Genomic DNA, 26,952 nt, shown 5'->3' on the forward strand with positions numbered 1-26,952 from the left:
CCACCTTCCCAGTTCACGTGGATGTAGTGGAGCCAACCACACCAGCATCGCAGGTCCAGAAATCTCCAAACCCTGAGTGGTTGGTCAGGACCTCTGCCGCAGAGAAAGCTACTGACTCCGCTGCAGCTACGTTTTTTAAAATGCCACCAGAAAAGAGCCCTGGATACAGCTAGAGGGCAGGAGCCCACCCACCGGGAGCCGCTGGGTGTCATGCAACGCATCCTAGACGTGGTGTCGCAGAGCCTTGCATATCGCAGTTGACGTTCCCAGTCCTTTTACCGCCAGGATGACCCCTCTTCAGACAAAGCAGTGGACTCTTTCTCTTAGAAAATCATGTTGTGCAAATCTGGTTTAAAAAAAAAAAAAAAAATTAGTAAAGTATTGCAGCAGCAGTTTAAAACAGAAAAAAAAAAAGTCATCCTCTGCTATTTGTTACATTGCTGTCGTTGTCCCAACAGTTAACCTGCAGCCCCGTTTACAGAGCTGTTGCTTTTTGCAGGTATGTCTCTTTCCTTGAAAAACGAGTAACTGCTTTTGCATACTTTTTGTGTAGAGCTTTTAATATCATTTGAGGAAGTCCCAAATTGGTAGCCAGTTCTAGACAGATTTAAACACTGAGTTAAGACCGGTGTGTGGAATTGCGTTTGCAGAGACAAGGTTTGCCTTTGAGCCTGGTCTTGATTCACTGATCGTGCCAATAAGCTAAATCCATCAAGTTCTCATTTTGGAGCCTCAGAGGAGACCCCAGCGGCCTGGACAGCGGGAACTTCTTCCAGTTTTCTAAATGGCCTAATGGGATCTCCAGCAGATGCATTTGTACTTGGCCTCGTCTCCGAAGTTGGTGTTCTCCTGCAAGAGGATGTCTGTATTCATGATGTAATGAAGAAAATGGTTTAGTTGTTCAACAAACTTAAAATAGTCAGTGGATTGTGTCTTAATACTTCATGTCACAGTGTAAGCCTTTATGTACTAAATGGGAATTTTATTGTTAGTTTATAGGTCAGTAACCTGCAGCAGAAATTCATACTCTGTTATAATAATGGCTTCTTGGGGCCATACTTTGGGGAGAAAAATGTCTTTTTGACACGCCTTTATACTTGGCGTGTTTATGACGGCTCAGCTGCGTGTGGAGTTATGTATACAGCCATGCCTGGAGTTGGATGCCGCTTTGTCAGAATGAGGAATAAGTGACTGCCTGGAACCGCTGGGGAAAAGCCACCCTTTCTAAAAAAGTATTATCAAGAGTGTCTGTCATTCGGAGGACTGGTTGACAGAGCGTTCTTTTTTGTACGAATTGAGTACATTTACTCTGAAATGTACAGAAACTGTTTTCAAAGTGCCCACTGCTCTGGAACATTCCAGAGGCACTCCCAGCCCCGCACCTGGATATTTTCTGTGCTTGAATAGGTGCTGAGTGTCAGGACAGAGCCTCCTTTTCGCGAAACGCAGTTGTCCCTTCTCCTCACACAGAACGTGAGGGTGGGCTGCTCTATCACGTTCCCTTTAAAAATGGTAGTCCTCTCCAGTGCCAAGTCCAGGGTTTCCTTGTTGATGGGTGGGTGTGAGTCTAGTTGGAAAGGGGGACTTGAAGGTAATTTACGTAGCACTTTTCTGTAACGGAGACCGGAGAACATGTCAGCTGTAACAAGGGGTATGGTGGAGGGAGGGGCAGGCGGAGATTGTGAGGGGAGGGAGTGGCGTGAATGCCAACCCAGCATCTCTGGGAGCCACCCCTGGTTCTCATGCAGTAGTGAGTGTACTTCCCTTCCCTGGGGCCTATAGCCGTGGCAGTATAAGAGATAAAGTGCCTGTTGAATATGAAATGGCACTACCAAGTTGTTTTAGTGACGAAGGTAGGCTTGATTGTCCTGTGTGCATTCAAACCTAGTCCCCGTCGTGTCCTGAGACAAATCTCTAATGTAATTAGTTGGATTTAAGGGAGAAATCCATGGACGTAATTTTACTTTCTTGGCACTAAGCTCTGGCTGTTGTAGAGATGGGTCCTGTCATCATAGCCTATTCAGACTTCCACAGTTCAGGGCGAGTCTTATGGCCTAGCAGTTCTCCTTTCTACCTGTGATTACAAATAATTTACATAGACAACTTTATTTACATTTTAAACATCTGTGTGATGTAAGGGCAGGTGACTGCTGCCATTTTTCAGAGACCAGAAATAAAGTTTAGCACCTTGCCCAGAAATCACATAATCAAGCCAAAACTGAAATCCCAGATTTTTGGACTTCCTCTGCCCTGGGTTATAATCTTTTGTTTTTCATTGATAGACCTGAGTGACTCGGAGACCCATAATTTTGAAACAGTGTGTCATGAACGTTCATCATCTTTCTTGGGCATGCTTTTCTACATATTTTGAGTACATTCAACAGGGATTACCCCCAAATGCCATATCTACCTATAAGTGGGGAAGAAAATTAGTTGCCTAAAAAATAGCCATGAATACTTTGCAACACAGGGTTGTCAGCTGTGCTCCTCATTTTAGGCTGCTGCATGAGCATGCGTACAAAATTATTAACCAACTTACTTTGCTGCTTTTCTGTATGAGTCAATTCCAGAGGAGTAACCTTAGAATGGGGTGTTTTTTGAATCTTAAATTTTAAATTTCTTTTTTATATGGCCAAGTGTATGATGTCATACACCGAGAAAAGTCTTACCTTTCAACAAAAGATGTAATTTCAAGATCAGGCTTTGTAGTCTGTTGAGAAAACTCTCATAGCATGACTTCCTTTGGGGATAATCATTGAGCTCACATGCATTTGATCTACTCAAAACTAGTAACTGAAGCTGAGTTGCATAGTTCTTGCTTATTTCAGGGTTCTGATTTATCCTAGCCGGCTATACAGCCTGCCTGTCTGAATCCTAACCTGTATTTTCCACGGTGGGCACAAGTCAAGACATTATCTACTTGCATGAGCATCATTCATAAAAATTAGTTTTCTTATGAATTTAAGGGAATTGGAGATTATTTTTCATTTTAAGGGAACAGGTTCATTTGCATCAACTCTTGTGTTACTTTTTGGTAAGAACTGTGCAGAATAGGGAATTAGCTGTTTCCGTGGTGCCAAATTTGGGAGGGGCAGGGTGTGGTCTCTATTGAGTGGTGTATGCTTAATAAATAGGGCACATTTAACCTTGAATTCTTTTGAAATCAAATGCAGTTCAAAATATCAGACGACATTGTTTTGCTGGGCTGTGAAACAGGCTGCGAACAAGGCCATTTTGGCAGTAAAGTGACCAAAAGCTGAAATAAAACTTCTTAATCTGTGATGCTTGTGGCATCCTTTGCTAAGTCAAGCTCCACACCGAGGACAGGTAATTAAACTACTTAGGAATCCCACATAGATGGCTCTGATCTGTCTCTGTATTTTGGAATCAGAGACATGGTCTAGACCCACAGCACTGGAGGTTGTCGAGCTGCAGAGGAGCAGAGTCACCACAGAGGTCACTTAAAGTGGAACAGGTTACGGTGTCAGGAGGAAGGAGCTAGGCTGGCAGTGTCATTGCTGGTGTGACGGCTACTCCACTTTGGCTCTAAGGCTCCTGGTGATGTTTGATTTCATTCCTGGTCTTCTCTCTATTTTGACTTCATTCCTCTGGTCAGAGCCACATGCTTTTTGTTTCCTGAGGCGAAGACTATGTAAAAATCTCAACATTACGAGAGCCGCATTCAGTGTTCCCTGAGTCTGGTGAAAATCAGCGGAGCCAGCGTGAGAACAGACTGGCCTACTCCAGCAGCTGTGGATACAGTCTAGCTGGGGGCAGAGTTTACAGGGTGTGTCATGATTCCCGTGGTGGCTGGAGGGATAGTAAAAGCAGTTTGCCCCTGGTGTCAGCCATTACCTTTGTTAATACTTGAGCTGTCTCACTTGTTGGTATTTGCTTATCTCCCGCGCCGGCCACGCCAGCTAGTGGAGTTACTGATGGTGGCGGCAGTCAGGATGAGCTCTTACCCCATCAAGCAACGGTACTGAGGGAGTTGTTGGGTTTTGCCAAAGCACTGAACGCAAGGTGGCCCGGAGAGGCTTTCACCTGCATTAAGATCCCAAAAGAGATGAATGTCAAATGCCCGAAAACAGCAATGTGGAATAGACACAAGGAAAATGAATGATGCTGCTGAAGCGTATGGATTTGTAAGGTTTTTAGCAACCCCAGCAAAACAAACTTCTGGCCAAAAGAAATTTTCCCGCCACTGCACATAGGCGTGTTAAGCACTTGGGGAAATTGCCAAGTTTTCGGAACGTAAACTTTTCAAGCACAGTATTGAAGAATGAGGCAGATCCTGAAGATGTTCACCGGGAAAAACAATCTTGGCAAGGTTCAGAAGTAAGAAGGCATGACGAAGAGAAGGAGACATGCTTAGAGCAGAGGTGCTGGGGCCTGTAGACGGACAGCAGCAGCACGTCCTTGCCCCAACCACACATACTGGACCAGAAACGGAGGGTGGGTTGGGCAGTCTTACAAGCCCTCTGGGGGACTCTGGTGCACGCTGACATTTGTGAACCACAGGCTTTGCATAGTTAAAGGTTTTAAGATGCTGGTGTCCCCCTAAGCTGTAAGGTGCACTTACATTTCTCTCCACAAGTATAGACGTGTTTTGTATATGATTCTTTGCAGAAATTGTTAATGTGTTTATTTCCCATACTTTTTCCCTGAAGCTCCTAAAAGATCTCCTGGAAATATTGGGAAAGGATGATGGGGAGAAAAATGTCATCAAGGCCATATTTAGATGGATGGAAACAACCTTTCACGTGGGTTAAAATATAACAGTGAATTTTCAGTCTGTGCGTGATAGTCATTTTTCACAACAGACAGCAAAACATTTGTGTAACGTACGGCCGCCTATGATTTCATGATACTTGTTCATTGCATCTTAATTTCCTGGGAAAGTGTTATGTCTTTTCCGGCATAATAATGACGAAGTCTTTAGAGTGTGGCTCACAAAAATGAAAATAATTGGCGGAAGAGACCATCCTGAGTACATAGGGTTGTGGAGTAAATCCTTGTTGAGCTATTGGTGATCTTTTGCTAGAACTTAATCACACCCTATTGTCTTTGTGTTACATTTCAGTGATTCTGTAGAGGTTGGTGACCAGCAGCAACAGAATGTTGTATATTTTTGTGTTGTCTGACTCAAGGATTCAGCATTTCCGAATACGGTACTCGAGTCCTAAAGCTTTGAAATGAAATTGCGACCATTTCTTTCTTTGGGTTTTATTTGCACGAATAGGGCTAGACTGTAATTTATTACTAAAGCCTGCGAGCCCAAGATTTTTCTGGGAATATGTGTGGCCAACGAGGACTTCTCTGGTATCATGTCCTCAGGTACTCACGTCGTCTTGTGCCCAGGTGTGACTTTATAAAGGTGATTAAGTGAGGGCACAGACAGGCCTGTGTCACCAAAAGAAAAGCTTAATGTTACAGTTCCCCTAGAAACAAGGCATGGCTTGCCCTGCAGGGCCACAGGAAGATAACTGGGTTTGATCAAGAGGCAGAAGAGGGGAGCAAGCAATAGGTTTAGGCCAGAGCCTCTGTTGGGGTTTCCACTATGAAGGTGGGGCAGGGCAGGGGGAACAGTTTGGAAATGGCTAGTTTGAATAATTCTGGGGCCTTTGGACCATCGTATAGACTCTGGTTGCCTGGTACCTGGCCCTGGGGTGATTGCTTCCTGGAGTGGAACAGGCCAGCTGGAGGAGGTATGGCTCCATCGTACCTGCTTAGTTTGCACATCAAAAGCGTGCTGCTGGCTGATTCCTTTGCTGTCTTCCTGAGAATCAGCCAGCCCTGGGAGAGGCAGTGTTTCCCTAGCCAGAAAGGGTTTTTAATCTGTTAAAACATTGTAATATACAGAAAATTAAAAAAAAAAACAAACAAAAAACAGGATTAGCACACATGTTTAAGCTGTTAAATTCTCCTTTCAATTTTTTCAGTCTTTTAAAACACCATGTGATTTTCCTCTTCGATCTTGAAAACCAGTTAAAAATACCTCTGACCAAAAATGTTGGTGTTACTAGATAGTATCAAGGTATGGGAATATAAAAAGAAGGTTTTCAAGATGTAAATTGTGAGAAGTAATGTTTTCTTTCTCTGGAAGTGAGTTCTGACCCTTGCAGGTCCCTCATTCAAATGTTTTTAATTGAGAAAGAGGAAACATCAGAGAACTTACAGATGGTTGCGGTGGCTTTGACTTAAATCAACCCCTTTCACTGTGTGTAGACCCTGCATCTTGCCCCTCCCAGTGGGCCATGTATCCCTTCATGAACAGTTGTCATGATTGTGCGGACTCCTGCCACCCCAAAACCATGGTAACACTTAAAATTGCTCTCGATATTTATCCCATTCCTCTTGTCAGTAGCTATTGCAAACTGTGGCCCTTTCAAAATAACTCTGCTTACCCCCACCTTCTCTCAAGTTCAGCGGCCAATCTCCCCCATCCCCTAGCAGGCCATTAGACGGGAGTCCCCGGTCGCACACCCCTTACGTACACCCTTCCTCACCTCCTTCTTGCAAGTGCCTGTCATACCTAAGACAGATTCCTTCTCCTCTGTGCCTTGGTTCCCTCTCCTTTGATCAGACGCCTTGCTCAGTCTAACTATAGCTTCTCACTCCTGGCACGTAGAGCTTTGCATTTGAACATGTTTTAAAGATTCCTTCTTCAAACAAAAATACCTTTCTCAGCCCTTTGAACCCCTTGGCTACCAAAATACTGCCCTCACTCGCACTTCCTGTTCATTAATTCTCAGTCCCCTGAAGCGGTAGATTTTAACCCTGGCTGCACATTAAGACCACCTGGGGAGATTTTTAAAAATCTTAATTCCCCCAACTGAACCACAGAAAAATCACATCAGAATGGGGAGGCGGGACAGGCTTCATTCTTTTTAAAGCAACGGAGCAGGTGGGGCTGAGAGCCACCATACCAAAACCTGGCTGCTACACTCACCGCCATTAAAACTGTTTTTGCTGGGTTCACCAGTGATTTCCAGTTGTCAAAATTCAGTCCTTCAATGGATCATTATGATGTCATACTGTACAGTGACTTCCATTGTGGAATTGTCCCTGTTCTGACCCCGCTTTCTCCTGATTTTTCCCCTACTGCTTTGCTTCCTCAGTCTCCACAGGTGGGAGGATGGGTGGGTGGGTGGGTCCAACACAGACCGGATGTCCCTGTCCTCCCTTCTGATATTTCAGTTAACACCCGTGGGCTCACGCGCCCCCTTTGCCATACCACCTAATGCACTGACTTAAAGCACGGACATAGAGTGAAGCATTTCACTAATAATTGGTGTAGACTTACAGGAAAGTGTGCTCAAGGTCTCTGCTCCTTCCTTTGTTTCTCTTTGTCCCTACTCCAGGCCCACATAGGTAGGAAGGTTGCTAATCACATTTGTCAGGTTCTAAGATTCGTAAGACCCCTATTTACTCGTGGTGTTGCCATTCGTGAAAAGTCAGGCTGGAACTCCGGTCCCTCTTCTGCTTCCTCTCCAGGGTCTTGGACCAGTAAGGAGGCCTGGGCCCACTTCTACATACAAGGAGGCTACCCCCACCTAGTGCTTTCAGTTTTTTTACTTTCTGCTTCTGGTAAGAGTTTAGTTTGGGCATGAGACAGACTCATTTCCTCACCGATGTTTGACCTTCGGTACCACGTTGGATCTTGGGGTTTCAGGCCCTAGCCCTACTCCTAGTAAAGCGGAACTCGATTTTCTACTTTATTGCCATCACTGCATGCTGCCTCGGAAACTATATGTAGGGGTTCCACCCTCACCGGAAGGGATCCTGTGTGTTCCTGGCTTCTTTGAATCACTAGTTTCTGATTCGAAATCTGGGATGAGGGATCTGATTAGTACTCCTGTGCCTATCTGTCCTAGCTGCAGGAAGTGAGAATGAGTTATCTGGAATGTGTAGCTTCTGTTGGGGTTGGATGAATTCCTCAAACAGGAGGGTAGTTCAGATGCCGGACAGCTGATAAGAATAACAAAGGTCTACTCGGGCCATTGTCCTATTTACTGATTCAAAAAACATGTATTCAGCACTCAGTAAGCCAGCCTTCCTCAGGGATCTTGTGGGGAAGATGGCTGCTACAAAGCAGGATAGTCCCAGGGTCCTTAGATATGCTCTGCTTGAAACCAGTCTGACCCTTTCCAGAGCCCCTAATATGATGATGATGATGATGGTAATAATGACTATTTACTGAGTGATTATTATATGCCATTTGTCAGCAGCATCTCAATCTTTAACAACTCTAAGGTAGGTAAATTTATGTCAGTTTTAAAGCCATGAAATAATACATGCAGTCATAGATTAACTCGCTCAAAGTCACATAGCTAATATTCAAGCCAGCATTCACACTCCGTCTTTTTGGTGCTAGACTTTCTGTTCCCAGCAACACTCTTTGCTGCCTCTTTTCACAATATAAATGAACTATTGGTGGCCACGTATATGTGAAATAAACTATGTGCCACTGGTCCCAGGGCTGGGTGTCTCATGACACCCTTTTATTCCATTTACCTGTTGCTCCTGGTGAGCTGTTTATCAAAGCAACCGTGAATGGGCTCCTGTGCCTACATCATTGAAAGAAGATAGGCAATTTCTGTGGCATCTTCTTAAAATGACCTATTCTTGTTTTTGGAAGCTACTAGAGCAAAAATCAATAAAATCTTCCAAACCTATGGCAGGTGTTGTCCTTTGTATGCCAAAGCAAAATGGATCCCTAAGGCGTGAGGACATGTACTTTGAATTGTTAATGGTAGTGACGGACTGTTCTGAACGTTGTGCTAAACGCCTCATAGACCTGCTAGCAATATAGCTGTCTTAACAGTTTGGGCCTTAATAAATGTCCCTTCACTCAGTAGATGTGAATAGAACACATTTTATGCCAAGCACCCTGCTTGCTGCTGAATATACAAAGAGGAAAGGCATTCCTGCTGTCATGATATTCATGGTCTTCTGAGGAAGAGACCAGGAGAGCAAATATTGTGATGTAGAATGATAAATTTTGAGATAAGAATACCAGGGTATCTTGGCAGCAAGGAGGAAGGCACCCGACCTCAAACTGAGTAGAGGGAGGGTTTGAAAAATGCTGGACCACGTCCTGAAGGATGAACAGGAAGTTCAGTGAAGACGAGAGAATGAGGCCATCCTGCCTAAAGAGCATGGTTTGTATAGGGCACTGCATGTCTTGTGGTATGGCTGACAGCATAAAGGAGCAGGGAGAGGTAGGCAGGAGGCCAGTGAAGGGCCCTGTGTAAACTGGCTTGCTTGTCGATTTGGTGAGCTGAGCTGTTACAGTATTCCTCTGCTGGGCAGTCATGGAAAGCCTACTGCAACTGGCCCATTGTGCAAACAAAGCCGGAACTGAGATGTGACCAGGTTTCCATCTCCTCGATCACCTCCCTGGAAAATATAACCAGATCCATCTATTTGTGGGAGCTACTGACGTGCTTAGGAGTAGAGGAAGCTGAATTGGAAATAACAGTTTGCACCATGGCTGGCTGAATCCTTCGTGTGTTCTATCCTGATGCCAGTCTGAAGTTATTCCTCTTAAACCACCTTGTCTTGGTAGAATTTAATGCACACTGCAGTCATCTTAATTCCTAGTACTGTTCTTCAGTAGCAAAGTTGCTATTCTAAACTATGTGTTTGGAGATTTTTTTGTTTCTCAGTGGTGACCATAAATTTGTGTTGATCAACTCACACTCTATATTGGGAAACTCTGCAATCTTTGCAATTTCAAGGCTGCAGAAAGTATCCATAAGATAGAATGAATGCACCTGGCCCATATTAAGCATTGATTTTGGTCTCACTAATTCCATGCTATAAGTAAAGTTAGCTGAACCCTTTGAAATGGTGTAAAATGGAACCAATTAAGTGGTTTTGGCCAACAGTGGTGATGAATGGCCCTTTTTCTGGTGTTCCACAGTAGTGTGACTTAGGGCCTCCTCTCCACATTCTTTGGAGCTCTTGATTCAAACCCTTTTTTTAAACAAAAAATCTTTTAGTTTGAAATAAGTTTAGACCTAGAGGAAAGTTGCAAAAATAGTACAGAAAGTTGCCATCTGCCCTTCTCCCAGCTTCTAGTGTTAACAACTTACATAGCCGTGATACAGTTATTGAAACCAGGAAATTAACGTTGACACAATCCAGTTAACTAAACTACCTGCTTAGTTGAATGTCATCAGTTCTCCCTGTTACGTCCTTTCTCTGGTTAAGAATTCAACCCAGGATCCATTTGTATTTGGGTCTGTTTCTGGGCTTTGGGTTCTATTCACTGGTCCGCTTATCTCCTTGTACACAGTAGCACACTGTTTTCAATAATAGACACTTTATAGTATATTTTAATATCTGGTAGAGCTAGTCCTCTGTCATAATTTTTCTTTTCCAGTGTTTTCCTGGCTATTCTTACATGTTTGTTTTTCCACGTAAACTTTAGTATCAGCATGTCTAACTGAGATTGCATTACATTTATTAGCTCACTTAGAAAGAACGGACGTCTTTACAATGTTGAGTTATCCAAATTACCCAAGAACAGGGGATGCATTTCTACTTGTTCAAGTCTATTTTTGTGCCTTTTCAGTACTGTTTTAAAGTTTTACGTATATCTTATTAAGTTTATCCCCTTGTATTCAATTCTTTCTTGCTACTAATGGGGTTTTCTCTGCTATGAGGTCTTCCACTTGGTTATTGTTCCTATATATGCCTTTTGATTTTTGTATATTAACTTTATATCCTACTGCCTTCCTAAATTCTTTTGATTTTGGGGTGACTTTTATCACTGATCCTCAAGGGTCAAAAAAAAATCTTTCTAAATGTATTGAACAGTAGCAAGAAATGAATCTGTAGAAGTCGAGAGTGCTTTGAAAGCTTAACTTTGGGTGGCAAGTGAGATGAAAGCCGCCTTTCACCCTGAAAGTATCTGTGGAGACCTGGTCCCTTGAGTCTCTGTCATGGTGACTGTGATAGGTGCCAGAGGTAAAGCAGGGCCTACTCAAAGCAGAGCGTTTAGCCTGAGATCTCCCACGAAACAGGGACCCTCAAAGTGCTACCCTCACAGTATAAGCATCAACACTAAGTAAACCCACCAAGCAGAAATAACAGCAAGATAGCATGCCTTTATTGATATTGGCCTTGGGTGGAGGAAAAGTTTGTTTGTTTGTTTGTTTGTACCTTAAAATGTTTAACAAGTTGTCCCTTATAGAGTTTATGGCCTAAGTTCATCCTACTGGTGTGGTCCAAAATACTGCAAATGGGAATTTCATTTACAGTAAACCTAGGTCAGTAGTGACCTCAGAGGACTAGCAAACACAGATTCTCTCAAAAGCAACAAAACTTCAATCAGCGTATCTAAGAACTACCACAGATAAAATTAGAAAGAATATGAGTAGCTCACAGTTAAAAACCACAAACCAAAGGAGGAATCAAGGTCCCATGAGTGAGAGGCATCAGAAACAACATACAGGAGAGTCAGACTCACAGACACATTAGATATTGTACTTACTGCCACATGATATAAACTAAATGTTTTAAATATATTTCAAGAAATAAAAGAGAGACTTCAAAACACCAGGCAACAGAGGCACGTAATTTTGAAAGGAGGTGATGAGAGTTACAGTGTCCTACTGTCTTTCAGTTGTTCAGGAGGAGTTAGAGTCTTACCAATTTGGGGCCTTAGGTACGTAGACATTTAAAAATATTTGGAGTAACCACTCAAATATAGAGAATATAGCACTTAAGTTAACATGGGAAGGATGATAAAAAAGAAGCTAGAAAGGTGAGAAAAACAAAAAGCATAAAATAAGATGGTAAAAGAATTCAAATATGTCAGTTATAAGTGTTAATGAACTAAACTCTGCAGTTGAAAGATAAAGCCTGTAATACTGGATTTAAATATCTACCTATATGCTATTTATGAGAGGTACTTGGAAAACTTAGTCACAGGAAGATTGAAAATAGAAGGATGAAAAAAATATAAGAGGAAGATATCAGAGAAAGTAATCTCTACAAAATTAGAAACTTCAGCTCCATTACTGATAAATGGTTCAATTTGCCAGACATACTGATTTTCAGCTAAGCTTGATAATAGAGCCTCAGTATATACATAAGCAAAAATTGGCAAAACTAAGTTTAAAATATCTTTTAGTAATTGATACAAGTGGACAGAAATTGTTACCTGCAAAATATACCAAAGCAAAATACAAGTGATAACAGGATAACATATTTGCAGTTTATTTCACACATTAAGGGCTAATATTCCTAATTTATGAACACCTTTTTAAGATAAAGGTTTTGGGGTGCCTGGGTGGCTCAGTCAGTTAATTGTCCAACTTCAGCTCAGGTCATGATCTCATGGTTGAATTTGAGCCCCTTGTCGGGCTCTGTGCTGACAGCTCAGAGCCTGAAGCCTACTTCAGATTCTGTGTGTCTCTCTCTCTGCCTCTCCCCTGCTCATGCTCTGGCTCTGTCTCTCAAAAATAAAATAAAATAAAAAACAATTAAAAATTAAAGTGTTTTGGGGCACCTGGGTGGCTCAGTCAGTGGAGCATGTAACTCTTGATCTCATGGTTGTGGGTTCAAGCCCCATGTTGGGTATGGAGATTACTTGAAATCTTAAAAAAAATAAAAATAGAGGAGATCCTATAGAAAAATAGGGAAGAGATATGAACAGTTTATAGGAAAAAAATGCAAATGTCCCTTAAGCTTTTGAAAAGACAACTTAATTATTTGATTTTCACAACAACCTAATGAGGTAGATATTCTTATCTTCCCCATTTTTCAGAGAAGGAAACTGAGTTAAAAAGAGGTAAAGCATTCTACCTGAACTCGTATACTAATCAGTTATGGTTCTAGGATTTGAATGCAGTCAGGCTGGCTCCAGATCAGAGTAATTCACCATGACTAAGTGAGGCTTGTTTCAAGAACACAAGGGTCATTTAATATTAGGACTAGCTGGGTGTTTCCTTAATTTGATAAAATATATTTATCTCAATCCAAAGCCAGCCATCACGCTTAATTGAGAATTAGAGAAACAATTTTTTAAATTAAAGTCAGAAACAAGACAAAGATGTCCACTAATCATCACCATTGTTTAAAACTGTTCTTCAGGACTTAGACAAGACAATTAGGCAAGAGAAAGAAATTAAAGGTAGAGAAATTAGGAAGAGAGGATAAAATTATAATTTGCAGATATGATTGGACTGTCAAGCTAGAAACTAAAAAGGAGTAACCAACTTAGAACAAACTTAGAAATGAAACAAGAATTTAATAAATTAGATGGGTACAAAAGTAATTTTTAGAATCAACAGCCTTTGTATACACAATGTCTGATTACATGCTACAAAAAAAGAAAAGACCTACTTTATAATAGCAGCAGAAAACAAAAGATATAAAATACTTAGGAATAAGCCCAAGAAGTAGAAAAGTTCAAAATGCTAATGAGGGACACAAAACAAGACTTGAACGAATGGGAAGAAACTCCATGTTCTCGCACAAGAACAATGAGCCTTGTAATGACGTCACTCTCCTTAATCTATAACTTTGATGTGATATTCAATAAAAGTACCAGATTTTTAAAAAAATTTTTAATGTTTACTTTTGAGAGAGACAGAGTGCAAGTGGGAGAGGGGAAGAGAGAGAGGGAGACACAGAATCTGAAGCAGGCCCCAAGCTGTCAGCACAGAGCCTAACATGGAGCTCGAAGCCATGAACCGTTAGATCATGACCTGAGCCCAACGCTTAACTGGCTGAGCCACCCAGATGCCCCCTTTACCAATTAGATTTCTAAAAAAGATTTACACAAACTAATTCTGAAGTTCATATGGAAAACCAAGCAAGGATATGCAAGAAAGAAAGGGATGGTGATAGAAGGAGATTAACTCTATAGATGTTTAAAATTTATAAATCTATAGCAATTAAAACAGTGTGGTAATAATTTGTGAATAGCCAGATCAATAGAAGAGTTCAGAAACAGGTCTAAATACATACGGGAATTGAGTGTATGATAAAGGTGGCTTTTCAATCAGTGAGGAAAAGACTATTGAGAGGGAGATCACTGGGTAGTGTTCTGTAAAAAAATTAAGGTGGATCCACACTTTACTCCTTATATCAGGACAACTTGCAGGCAGTTCTAAGGCTTTTTTTACACTTAAGTGTAAAAAATAAAACTCTGAATGTACTAGGAAGAAAAAAGAAAATTTTCTTATGACTTGAGAATGGGAAAGGACTTTCTGAGTCTGCCACAAAACCCAACAGCCTTAGAAGAAATGATTGCTAGGTGAGACTTTGTAAAGATAAGAGAGTCTCTTCATGGCAGTAGCATCATCAGCAAATGCAAATGAGAACCTGGGTGAGATATGTGTAACTCCACCAAGATAAGGGCTAATTTATCTAATTTTATAAAAGGAACCCCTCAAATCAAAAAGAAATAGATCAGCAATCCAATATAAAAATGGTCAAAAGAAATTAACAGATACTTCATAGAAGAGAAAATACAAATGACTCTTAAGCATGTGAAAATATGTGAGCTAAAGCTCACTTGTAATAAAATAGATTTTTCACCTATCAAAAACAATAAAGTTTGATAATACACTATAATGGCAAGCATTGTAAGAAGTTACAATGGACATTAGACAGTTATTTTGAACTAAATTACAAAAAAAATTATGACCTCAAAACCTGAAGAACAAAGCTAAAGCTGTACTTAAAGGGAAGTACATATAATAAATCTGCATACAATAAAAGGAAAGAAAGGCTAAAAAACAATCTGAAGAGTAGAGTAGGAAATTTAATACTGGAAGAGGCACTTTCACACATTGCATAAATTAGTACAAACTGTGGAGGCTGGCAATATCTATCAGATGACAGGTACATTACATCTTTTAACCCAACAATCCTAGGAATGTTTCCTACAGATACACTTGTATTATGTGCAAAATGACTTATGGGCATGGCTGATCATTAGAATTCACTACAGGTGAGTTAGTTTCACTGCACACTCAGGGGGAAGACACAGAAATGCTTGAATACAGAAGGTGAGGATCATTTGGGATCGTCTTAAAGAGGCCGCTTACCACATTGATGCATATTTTTAAAAACCGAACTATATGTTGCTTTCAAGGGGCACACTTTTTAAGTGTGAAGACAAAGAAAGATTGAAAGTTAAAGAATGGAAAAAGATACACCAACCAAGAGCTAACCAGAAGGAGGCTGATGTAGCTATACAAATATCAAAGTAAGTCAAGAAGCATTACTAAACATACAGAGGGACAGTTCATAAATAAAAACATAAATCCACCAGGAAGGTATAATAATATAAAAATAACATTATACTTACAAAAAATAAGTATAATATTTGGTGCATGTGTTGATGCACCTAATACTATAGTTTCAAAATATAGAGCAAAATTACAGAACTATAATAAGCTGATAGTAACAGATAGTGGAAAAGTCATTAAGAATATGAAAGATTTCAACATAAGTAATAACTTTAATCTAACTGATGCACATACCATACTACAATCAGTATTGTCAGGATATGTGTTTTTTCCAAGTGTCCAGAGAGCATTTACCAAAATTTACCATCTGTTGGTCCTTAAAGCAAATCTCAACAAATTCCAAAGAGTGAAATCATCCAAGATAGGTTCTCTGACCAAAGTGGGATTAAGGTAGAAATTAATAACAAAAAGATAATTAGGGACTCCTCAAATATTTGAAAATTAAGCAATATACTTCTAAATGACCAATAATTCAAAAGAAATTATAATGGACATCAGACAGTTATTTTGAATTAAGTTACAATAAAAATAATGACATCAAAACTTGAAGAACAAAGCTAAAGCTGTACTTAAAGGGAAGTTTGTTTCTTTAAATCTACATATAATAAAAGGAAAGAAAGGCTAAAAATCAATCTAAAAAGTAGAGTAGGAAATTGAATCTAATTCTAGAAGAGTAAAGAAAATAATAAAGGTAATAAATTAATGAAATAGAAAAAAGTATATAAGAAAGTCAACAAATCTAGAGCTGGGTTTTTTGAAAAGACTAATAAAATTGATAAATTGCTAGCAAGGAAAAAAAAAAACCACTGCTAGACTAAGAAAATGAGAAAAAAGGTACAAATTAACAATGCTATTAAGTAGATATTATGAAGAACTTTATACCAATCTGAAAATCTACATGAAATGAAATTTCTATGAAATTACAGTTTACCAACTGAAGAGGAAACAAAGTCTGAATGTTTTATAGCTAAGAAATTGAATCTGTAACTAAAAATTTTCAGGTGTAGATTTCTTTACTAAATTTCTAAGCATTTTAAAGGAATTAAACTGATCTTACACAGACTCTTTCAAATCAGAGAAAGAAAAAAACAATTCCCAGCTCATTTTGAGACCACCATAATTTTAATACCAAAGGGTGACAAGTACATTATAAGAAGTAAAAATTATGGACCAATATCTCTCATGAACATATGTACAAATATCCTAAACAGAATCTTAGTAAGTAGAGTCCAATGATATAATTCATTTCAGTAATATAATGTTGGCTTAATATTACAAAATCAAGCAGTATTTTCAAGTGGTTCTGGGACAACTGAATATCCACATGCAAGAAGGTAAAGTTGGATTTCTTCGTACTCCATATGCAAAAATTAATTCAAAATGGATCAAAAACCTAAATGTAAGAGTTAAAATATAAAACTATTAGAACGAAATACAAGTATAAATCTTCATGATCTTTCATTCGACAGTGATTTCTTACATATGTCACCAAAATCACAAGGAACCAAAATAAAAATGGATAAGCTGGACTTCATTAAAAATTTAAACTTTTGTGCTTCAAAAGACAATAACAAAGAAAATACAACCTACAGAGTAGGAGAAAATATTTGTAGCTCCTATAACTGATAAGAGTCTAGTATCCAGAATAGATGAATTATTCTTACAACTAAACAAAAAGGCCAACAGAACAACTAAAAAAATAGGCAAAAGGATTTGAATAAACATTTTTCCAAAGAAGAGACACAGGTAGCCGATAAGCACATAAAAAAAATGTTTAACATCATTACTCATTACAGAAGTGCAAATCAAAATCACAATGAGATACTACCTCACACCTGCAAGGAAGACAATAATAATTAAAAAAAAAAAATGCAGGGATGCTTGGCTGGCTGGGTTGGTGGAGCATGTGACTCTTGATCTCAGGATTGTAAATTTGAGTCCCACACTGGGTGTAGAGATTTCTTTTTTTAAAAATCCTTTAAGGGGCGCCTGGGTGGCGCAGTCGGTTAAGCGTCCGACTTCAGCCAGGTCACGATCTCGCGGTCCGTGAGTTCGAGCCCCGCGTCGGGCTCTGGGCTGACGGCTCGGAGCCTGGAGCCTGCTTCCGATTCTGTGTCTCCCTCTCTCTCTGCCCCTCCCCCGTTCATGCTCTGTCTCTCTCTGTCCCAAAAATAAATAAAAAACGTTGAAAAAAAAAAAAAAAAAAAAAAGAAAAGTAAAAATCCTTTAAAAAATACAGATAATAACAAGTGATGATAAGGATGTGGAGAAATTGGAACTTTCATAAATTGCTGGTGGGAATGTAAAATGGTGTAGCCACTTTGGAAAACAGTTTGACAGTTCCTCAAAAAGTTAAGTGCAGTTTACTATATGACCCAGAAATCTTACTCCCTATGTTCATAGCAGCATTATTCATAATAGCCAAAAAGTGGAAACAACTCAAATGTCCAACTAATGAATTGGTCAACAAAATGTGTTATATCCATATGACAGTATCATTCAACCGTGAAAAGGAATGAAGTACTGATTCATGCTACATGGATGAACCTTAAGGATATTATGCTAAGTGAAAGAAGTCTGACACTAAAGCATATTATATGATATGATTCCACTTATATGATTATATGATTCCACTTATAAGTGAAATGTCCAGAATAGGCAAAATTTATGTAGACAGAAAGTGGATTCGTGGCTTCCAGAGACTGGGGGAAGAGGGTAATGGGGAGTGACTGCCAATGGGTATGGAGTTTCTTTCTGGGAATGATTAAAATGTTCTGGAATTAGATACTGGTGACAGTTGCACAGCTTTATGAATATACTGAAGACCACTGAATTGCACACTTTAAAAGGATGAACATTATGGTATATGAATTATACCTCAATTTAAAATCAGCGTATTTAGGGGCGCCTGGGTGGCTCAGTCGGTTAAGCGTCCGACTTCGGCTCAGGTCATGATCTCACGGTCCAGGAGTTCGAGCCCCGCGTCAGGCTCTGTGCTGACAGCTCAGAGCCTGGAGCCTGTTTCAGATTCTGTGTCTCCCTCTCTCTCTGCCCCTCCCCTGTTCATGCTCTGTCTCTCTCTGTCTCAAAAATAAATAAACGTTAAAAAAAATTTTTTTTATATCAGCGTATTTAACCAAATTAGCATCATAAAGGAGAAAAAGAATGAGATCACCTCAATAGAATGATGTAGAAAAAGCATTTAATAAAATCAAATAATTATTCATGATATATACTCAACACACTAGGAATAGAAGGAGATGTTCTTAAACTGGTAAAGATCATCAATAAAATATCATAGTTAGTAGCAAAATGTTGAAAGCTTTCTCCCTGAGATTAGGAATACCTGCTGGGGCACCTCTCTGGCTAAATTGGTGGAGCATGCAACTCTTGATCTCAGGGTCGTAGATTCAAGCCCCATGTTGGATGCAGAGATTACTTAAAAATAATAAAATCTTAAAAAAAAAAAAAGGAATACCTTCTAATAGTACCTGCAATATTGTGCTGGAGATTGTAACTGTTGTAATAAGGCAAGAAAAAAGGTTATAAAGACTGAAAAGGAAGAGATAAACTGTCTATTCACAGATGATATGATTGTTTATGTAGAAAATCCTAAAGAATCTGTGGCTTAGCAGGATTACTACAAATACAGTGGTGCCTGGGTGGCTCAGTCAGTTAAGCATCTATTTTGGCTCAGGTCATGATCTCACGGTTGTGAGATCAAGCCTACATGGGGCATGGAACTTGCTTGGGATTCTCTCTCTCCCTCTCTCTGCTTCTCTCTCTCTCTCTCTCTCTCTCTCTCTCTCAAATAAATAAATAAACATAAAAAAATACAAATATATCAAAGTCCCTGGATTCATGGTGTGTGTGTGTGTGTGTGTGTGTGTGTGTGAGTGTATCTCACTATATATGTACTATATTACTATATCCTGTAACTACTATGAACAGAATATGAGTAAGCAATAAGTAGAAAGTGAAATTTTAAAACACCATTTACAATGACATTAAAGATATAAAATACCTGGGAATATATCCGATGAAAGATGTGCAAGGTCTTTACAGAGAAAACATTATTAAAAGAAAATTTAAAAGACCTACATAAATGGAGAGATTTGCTGTGTTCATGAACTGAAAATCTCAAATATCGGTTCTTACCAAATTAGTCTATAGAAGGAATGCAGTCCCAGTAAAAACCACAGCAGTTTGGGTTTTGGGAGGAGGGTAGGGGTTGGAATTAAGTTAATTGTGAAATTTACATGAAAATAGTAAAGACGAGGGTGCCTGGCTGGCTCAGTCTGTAAAGCATGTGACTCTTGATATTGGGGTCATGAGTTCAAGTCCCACGTTGGCCATAGAGATTACTTAAAAAAGAAAAAAGAATATGTTAAAAACCCAAGAATAGAGTAGATGTTCTTGAAGGAGCAAAGCTCCTTCAAAGACTTAACACCACTAGGTATCGAGACTTCTTATAAAGCTATAGTACTATGTGGTATTATTAGTGCACATATTGACAAATACACCAATGGCACAAAATAGACTGGAAGCAGATCCACACACATACAGTCAGTTGGCTAAAAACAAAGGTGACTATATTGTGCAGTAAAGAATAGAGGACCTTTTCAATAAATAGTGCTTACTCAGTTGGATATTCATTTGTGGTATAAATATGGATCCCTATTTTCACTACTTAAAACCAATTCCATAAAGATTACATCCTAAAGGTGAAACGGTAAAAACGACAAAACTAACAGGAAAAAAAAAAAAAAGAAAAATCATATCTCCAATGCCTCGAAGTGGGGTAAGATTTCTTAAAATATAAAAAATATTACCTAGAAAGTTAAAAATTGATGCATTGGATTACATTAAAGTCAAAAGACCCCACTGAGAGTAAAAAAGCCAGCCACAGGGTAGGAGATTATATCTGCAATACAAATATCTGACAAAGGACTTGCATCCAGAACCTTTTTTTAAAAAAAATTACTTAAATTCAAGGTAGTTAACATACAGTGTAGTATTGGTTTTAGGAGTAGAACCCGGTGATTCATCACTTACGTATGACACCTAGCACTCATCCCAGCAAGTGCCCTCCTTAATACCCATCACACATCTAGTCCTTTCCCCCACTCCCCTCCCCTCTAGCAACCCTCAGTTTGTTCTCTGTATTTAAGAGTCTCTTATGGTTTGCCTCCCTCTCTGTTTTTATCTTATTTTTCCTTCCCTTCCCCTATGGTCATTTATTTCATTTCTTAGATTCCACATATGAATGAAATCACATATTTGTCTTTCTCTGATTGACTTATTTCTCTTAGCATAATATACTCTGGTTCCATCCGTGTTGTTACAAGTGGCAAGATTTCATTCTTTTTGATCACGGATAATATTCCACTCATTGTATGTATATAGAATGTAGAATATATTATACACCACATCTTCTTTATCCATTCATCAGTCAGTGGACATTTGGACTCTTTCCATACTTTGGCTATTGATGAGAGTGCTGCTATAAACACTGGGGTGCTTATGTTTCTTTAAATCAGCATTTTTGCATCCTGTGGATAAATAGTAGTGCAATTGCTGGGTCGTAGAGTAATTCTATTTTTAAAAAATTTTTGAGGAATGTCCATACTCTTTTCCAGAGTGGCTGCACCAGTTTGCATTCCCACCAGCTGTGCAAAAGGGTTCCCCTTTCTCTGCATCCTCACCAACATCTGTTGTGTCCTGAGTTACTAATTTTAGCCATTCTGGCAGGTATGAGGTGGTATCTCATTGTGGTTTTGATTTGTATTTCTCTGATGATGAGTGATGTTGAGCATCTTTTCATGTGTCTGTTAGCCATGTGGATGTCTTCTTTGGAGAAGTGTCTATTCATGTCTTCTGCCCATTTCTTCACTGGATTATTTGCTTTTTGGGTGTTGAGTTTGATAAGTTCTTTATAGATTTTGGATACTGACCTTTTATCTGCTATGTCATCTGCAAATATCTTCTCCCATATGGAGCGTTGCCTGTCAGTTTTGTTGGTTGTTTCCTTCACTGTGCAGAAGCTGTTTGTCTCGATGAGGTCCCAATAGTTCATTTTTGCTTTTGTTTCCCTTGCCGCTGGAGACATGTCTGGTAACAAGTTGCTGCAGGTGAGGTCCAAGAGGTTGTTGTCTGTTTTCTCCTGTAGGATTTTGATGGTTTCCTGTCTCACATTTAGGTCTTTCATCCATTTTGAATTTATTTTTGTGTATGGTGTAAGAAAGCAGTCCAGTTTCATTCTTCTGCATGTCGCTGTCCAGTTTCCCAGCACCATTTGCTGAAGAGACTGTATTTTTTTTCCCATTGGATATCCTTTCCTGCTTTGTTGAAGATTAGTTGGCCATACATTTGTGGGTCTATTTCTGGGTTCTGTATTCTGTTCCATTGATCTGAGTGTCTATTCTTCTGCCAGTACCATACTGTCTTGATGATTACAGCTTTGTAATGCAGCTTGAAGTCTGGAACTGTGATGCCTCCAGCTTTGGTTTTCTTTTTCAACATTACTTCGGCTATATTCAGAGTCTTTTGTGGTTCCATACAAATTTTAGGATTGTTTGTTCTAGCTCTGTGAAGAATGGTGGTGTAATTTTGATGGGGATTGCACTGATTACTTTGGGTTAGTAAAGATTTTTTAACAATATCTGTTTTTCCAATCCATGAGCATGGACTATTTCTCCATTTGTTTGTGTCTTCTTCAATTTCTTTCATAAGCTTTCTATAATTTTTAGCATACAGATCTTTTACCTCTTTGGTTAGATTTATTTCTAGGTATATTATGGTTTTGGGTGCAGTTGTAAATGGGATTGATTCCTTGATTTCTCTTTCTACTGCTTCATTGCTGATGTATAGAAATGCGGCTGATTCTGTACATTGATTTTACATCCTGCAACTTTGCTGAATTCATGGATCAAGTTCTAGCAGGTTTTCGATGGGGTCTTTTGTGTTTTTCAGGTAGCACTTTTAAAAATAGATTCTGTGGTGTTTCATGTTGATTCACGTATCACAAATTAATGTGATACACCACAGAATCTACTTTTAAAGCTGCTACAAATCAGTTAAAGCAAACAGATAATCCAACTGAATAATGGGCAAATGACTTGGACAAAGCATCACAAAAGATATCTCAATGGCCAATAAATGTATGAAAATGTACTAAGTATCATTAGTCATTCATGAAATGCAAATTAAAACCCCAATGCTATATACCATTACACACTGAACAGAATGGCTGAAATTAAAAAGATTGACAACATTGAGTACTGGTAAGGATGTGGACCAGCAGGCACTCCCCGAAGCCTGGCAAACCGCCTTGGAAAGTTATTTAACAATATCCATTAAAGCTGAACAGATGCAAACCCAACCACCTAGCAATTTAACTTTTAGGTGTATATTCAGTAGACATGTAAACATAAGTGCACCCAAATACATGCACATAGCAGCTGTATTCATAGCAACCCAAACTAAAAATACACAAACGGCCATCAACAGAATGAATTCATAAATTGCGACGTCTTCACACAATGGAATGCTGTATAGAAATGAGGATTAACAAACCACATGCAGCAACATGGATGAATCTCAGAAACATAATGTTGAGCAAATGAGCCAATGCGTGAGAACATATTGTATCATTCCATTTATATGAGGTTAAGAACAAGCAAAATAAAATTCTCTGAGCGACCGACTTCGGCTCGGGTCATGATCTCACGGTTTGTGAGTTTGAGCCCTGCGTCGGGCTCTGTGCTGACAGCTCAGAGCCTGGAGCCTGTTTCGGATTCTGTGTCTCCCTCTCTCTCTGCCCCTCCCCCACTCATGCTCTGCCTCTCCCTGTCTCAGAAATAAATAAACATTAAAAATTTTTTTAAAAATGTATGTGAGCATAGATAGGTAAGTGTTTTTGAGTAGATGAGGGGGATGTATAGAACCCATCTCCCCATCAAGCTCAGGACCTGGGCAGGAAGTACTGGACAGAGGCCCTTGCTCCTGAGCTGTCTGAGGGGTCCTCCCTCCCCGCAGTTTGGAGATCCTTGAGACCTCCGGGCATTTCCTTTCAGAATCAGCCATGGAACCCTATGTATTTTGCCATTGTTTCAAAAGGAACTTCCACAGCCATGCTGGAGTCCTGCCCCTGAGTATTCTGACCAGCATCTGTTCTGATTAGGATAATGTCTCTTCCTACAGGATATCCCTGGTTTGGGACTAAACGACTGCCTGCAGATGTCTTCAGCACCCCTCTCCACAAACTCAAAGGTCCTGAGCACTTGTCCGTATGGACTAGAGCAAACAGCCCAGGCTGCACAGAAGTGATGTCGATGGAGCCCCAGAGTCTAGGGGAAAAGGACTCAGGCACAAGTGACTGTGACCAGCTGAGGGGGGTAGAACCCAAGGCATGAAGCAGATCCCCTGTGGGGAGAAGAATCCAGGGTTGTGTAGAGGAACTGCCTGAAGACTATTCTAGGATGTTCATGTACCACCGTCTGGCTGGTAGCATTGTTTACAGGTCATTTCTGAAATAAGTAACAAAATTAATCATGTCCCTGCTAGGACACAAGCTTTTATTCCAAGGTATTAAAAAAGTAGCTCATGTTTGTAACACATACAATCCTATATATATAGCAATGCATACGAAAAGCATACTGCTGTAACTCTAGTTATCCACATGGTGAAGGTATGCAAAAGATGAGCTGCTCCATTCTTGCTACAAGCAGAAAACAGACCCTCAGTCCTGCCCCTCCAGTCTGCACCACAGGGACCCAACACGGAGTCTGAGAGCTGGAAAGCCCACTGGAGATCAGCCGGTCCGGCCTCTCTCAGGCAGAGGGCTCAGCCCACGATTCTCAGCCCCGGGGAGTAAGGTAGGTGGAAAAAAATCTATTCACTTCTCCTGGGGTAACTCCTACGTGAAGGGGAAAAATAGCAATAGTATCTTCCTAGAGCTTGCCGGGGGCATCGCTCCTTTGTGGGTCTGTGGGGCTGCATGCAATACTGAGGAGGTTAAGTGCTAATCAAATGCCCTTTCTGGAACCAAAAGGTGAATATAGCTCTAGGTACCAGGATATTACTGGTTTGCACCCCCACTTCAAAGACAATAAAGTAGTATTGCTTTAACTTCACCCTGAGACCCCAGAGGGAACCAGAATTCTCCTTTCTGTTAGATCCGAGATCCTCAAGCATTTTGTTTCAAATGTTGGGTTCCTTCTGGGGAGGGAGGAACATAAACACTTTTGGTGTTTGATTTGTGTGTGTGTGTGTGTGTGTGTGTGTGTGTGTGTACACAAAGAAAGGTTGCTTCTTGCCTCTCACCTCCCTGCAATACAAGTCTTTGCCTCTTTGAACTTGTAACTTTCAGCATTGTGCCAGGGGGCATGCAGTTTCTAGGTTGTCGGTTTTCCAAGGTCATCCTTTGAGATTAGCTGACTGCTGGATGCATCAGTAATAAGTCAGACAAGGGTTTCTTAGACTGACTTAGTAGGCTCTTCCCCTCTGATCTGAACCTGCTAAGGAGTCTCTGTGCATCCTGTAGCCTCTTAGTGACTGTAAATTTCTGAAAGAGAATGAAAGCAGAGTTTAATAATTCCTAGCGCCTGGTCCTTCTCTCCTCTCCTCTCCCTCCCTGTCCTTTGGTGAGTGTGAAAGGGTGTGACAATGTCTGGGGGAGTTTGTGGAGAGAGAAACAGTGGCCTGTGGGTTGGCACTCAGAAAAAGAGGTTATCCTAGGATGAAATACAAACCATATCACATTGATTTTCCCTTTGGGGGGCCCGGATATCACATCCTTCCATTTCCCTCTAGTCCCTGCCCGCCATCGACAGGGAAGCATTAACAGGGAATAATCAATGGCGTTCTGTCCTGAAAATAAAAGGCTTGTCATGTCTCTCCATTTGGTGGAATGGATGTGGGACCAGGGGTCATGTGGCCAGCTTCCATCTGTCTCCTGACACAGGCACTGACTCAGACATGCTTTCCATCCAGAGGGCTGCAGCCCACAGCCAGGTGATTGCAAACTCTCCATGGGCATCAAGAAAAACAAGACTTCAGTGTCTTTGAACTCTTGTGTCAGGAGCTTGGCTAACTATCAACATGGCAGCTCAGGGGTGGCTATACTGAACTTTAATTTCTGGGTTACGTCATGGATTGATGTTCCCTAACATGATGGATGCTGTGCTTGCAGGCAAAAAGACTATGTATTTACTCTTTTGCAAAAGAATCCCAGAAATCCAGAATTAACAGGGACTTAAATCTGTGATCCAGTCCCGTTCCCCATCTTATGTGTCAACTTGTCACAATTTTCCCGGTAAACTCAAAGGTTGTCTGAATGCTACTGCCTCCCAATATTGTTCATCCGTAGTCGGAAATCTCAACTCTTAGAAAACATTTTCTTGTGCTAACCAAGATCTGTTTTCTGGTGCTCATGGCCATTACCCCTTATATCTTTTCCATACGTTCACACTTCTTTCACTTAGACCCGATTTCCACTTGGTTCCCAACTCCTGATTCTTTGCCATTCACAATCCTGTTAAGTCCCTTTAGATTTAACCCTTATATTTGGTTGTTCATCAAAGGCCTTGACTTGGAAGCATGCCAATGGCCTTGCTTTTCAAACTCCTTGGATAGCCTCACTGTCCCTGCCTAATCCCCGACCCTTCACCTCAGAAGTGGGAAATATCCACTTCTGTTTTTTATACTTGTGTTCACTTAGCTGAAGACTCAGTTTGCTGGCTTCAGAAGACATCCTTTGGACTTGTTTTAAAATAACACTAATTTAAAATCTCTTTGCATTTTTGATGCCTGCTATAGCTAAAATCATATTTTTCCATACTGTACGTACACGATTTGGTTTTATTTGGACCTACTTGAAGAAAAGTACAAAAACTGCTCTTACATCTAATCTCATTAGATTAGTTTGTTGTTCCACTTTGCAAAGATCTTTTAAAATCAGATCCTGATGTTACACGCATACACCTTGATTCATGGATTTGGTGAATCTGCAGATTTGACAGGCATACCTTTTCTATGTTGGTCTCCATCCCTGGCAAAAATGAGAGGGTGAGATCTAGGACAAAGCCCTTGAATAACCTTTAGAAACTTCTCATTAGATTAATATTCATGAGGCAATCGCATTGGGTATGGTAGTTACTGATCCCCTTAATTAAACTAGCATCTATTTAACTAATTAACTAATTAAACTAGCTGTGTTCTGAATGATGAGGATTATTTATTGAGACTTACTATGTGCCAGACAGTGTTCTGGTGCTTTATGTGCATTGTCTCAATTAATCTGCATAATAACGCAGTGGGGTAGGTACTAACATTATTCCCATTTAACAGATGAGGCACGAAGAGGTTAATTAACTTGCCTGAGACAACAGAGCTATTAAGTGGCAGAGCCCAGATTTGAACCCACGTATTCTGAGTCAGAATCCATACTGTTAACCACTTTGGTATATTTCTATCTCATCCTCCACAGGGTAAAATTCCTTGTCAGGTGCCTGTGTATTCTGGCTCCTTCAAAAGCTGCATGCTTATGAAAACCGACATGAGAACTGGATTAAGCCACTATGAGCAAGAGCGTCCAACCTTGGGGCCTCTTTCCAGCCTGCCTTCCACTGGCCCCGTTTGCCATTGTTAGCTCAGTGCACCCTCTGACTTGACTGTA

General features: G+C 40.2%; 1 protein-coding gene across 8 annotated transcripts in view; it reads left to right on the forward strand.

Moving 5' to 3' along the window:
• The window catches only part of GPATCH2L (G-patch domain containing 2 like), a 90,157-nt gene that overhangs the window by 52,577 nt on the left and 10,628 nt on the right, over window positions 1-26,952 (forward strand). For 4 of the 8 annotated variants that reach the window (XR_009264637.1, XM_058739763.1, XM_058739764.1 and 1 more), the window contains one exon: window positions 23,478-24,151. Coding sequence is in view for 7 of the 8 variants with exons in the window: in XM_058739763.1 (XP_058595746.1) it covers window positions 23,478-23,689 (212 nt within the window). In the remaining variant the exon portion in view is untranslated. Of the gene's footprint in view, window positions 1-12; window positions 5,027-23,477; window positions 24,532-26,952 lie in introns of those variants that run through there. The other 4 variants (XM_058739762.1, XM_058739761.1, XM_058739765.1 and 1 more) reach the window with 2 other exon arrangements.

Source organism: Neofelis nebulosa, chromosome 7 (genome assembly GCF_028018385.1).
Source record: "Neofelis nebulosa isolate mNeoNeb1 chromosome 7, mNeoNeb1.pri, whole genome shotgun sequence".
Lineage (NCBI taxonomy): Eukaryota > Metazoa > Chordata > Mammalia > Carnivora > Felidae > Neofelis > Neofelis nebulosa.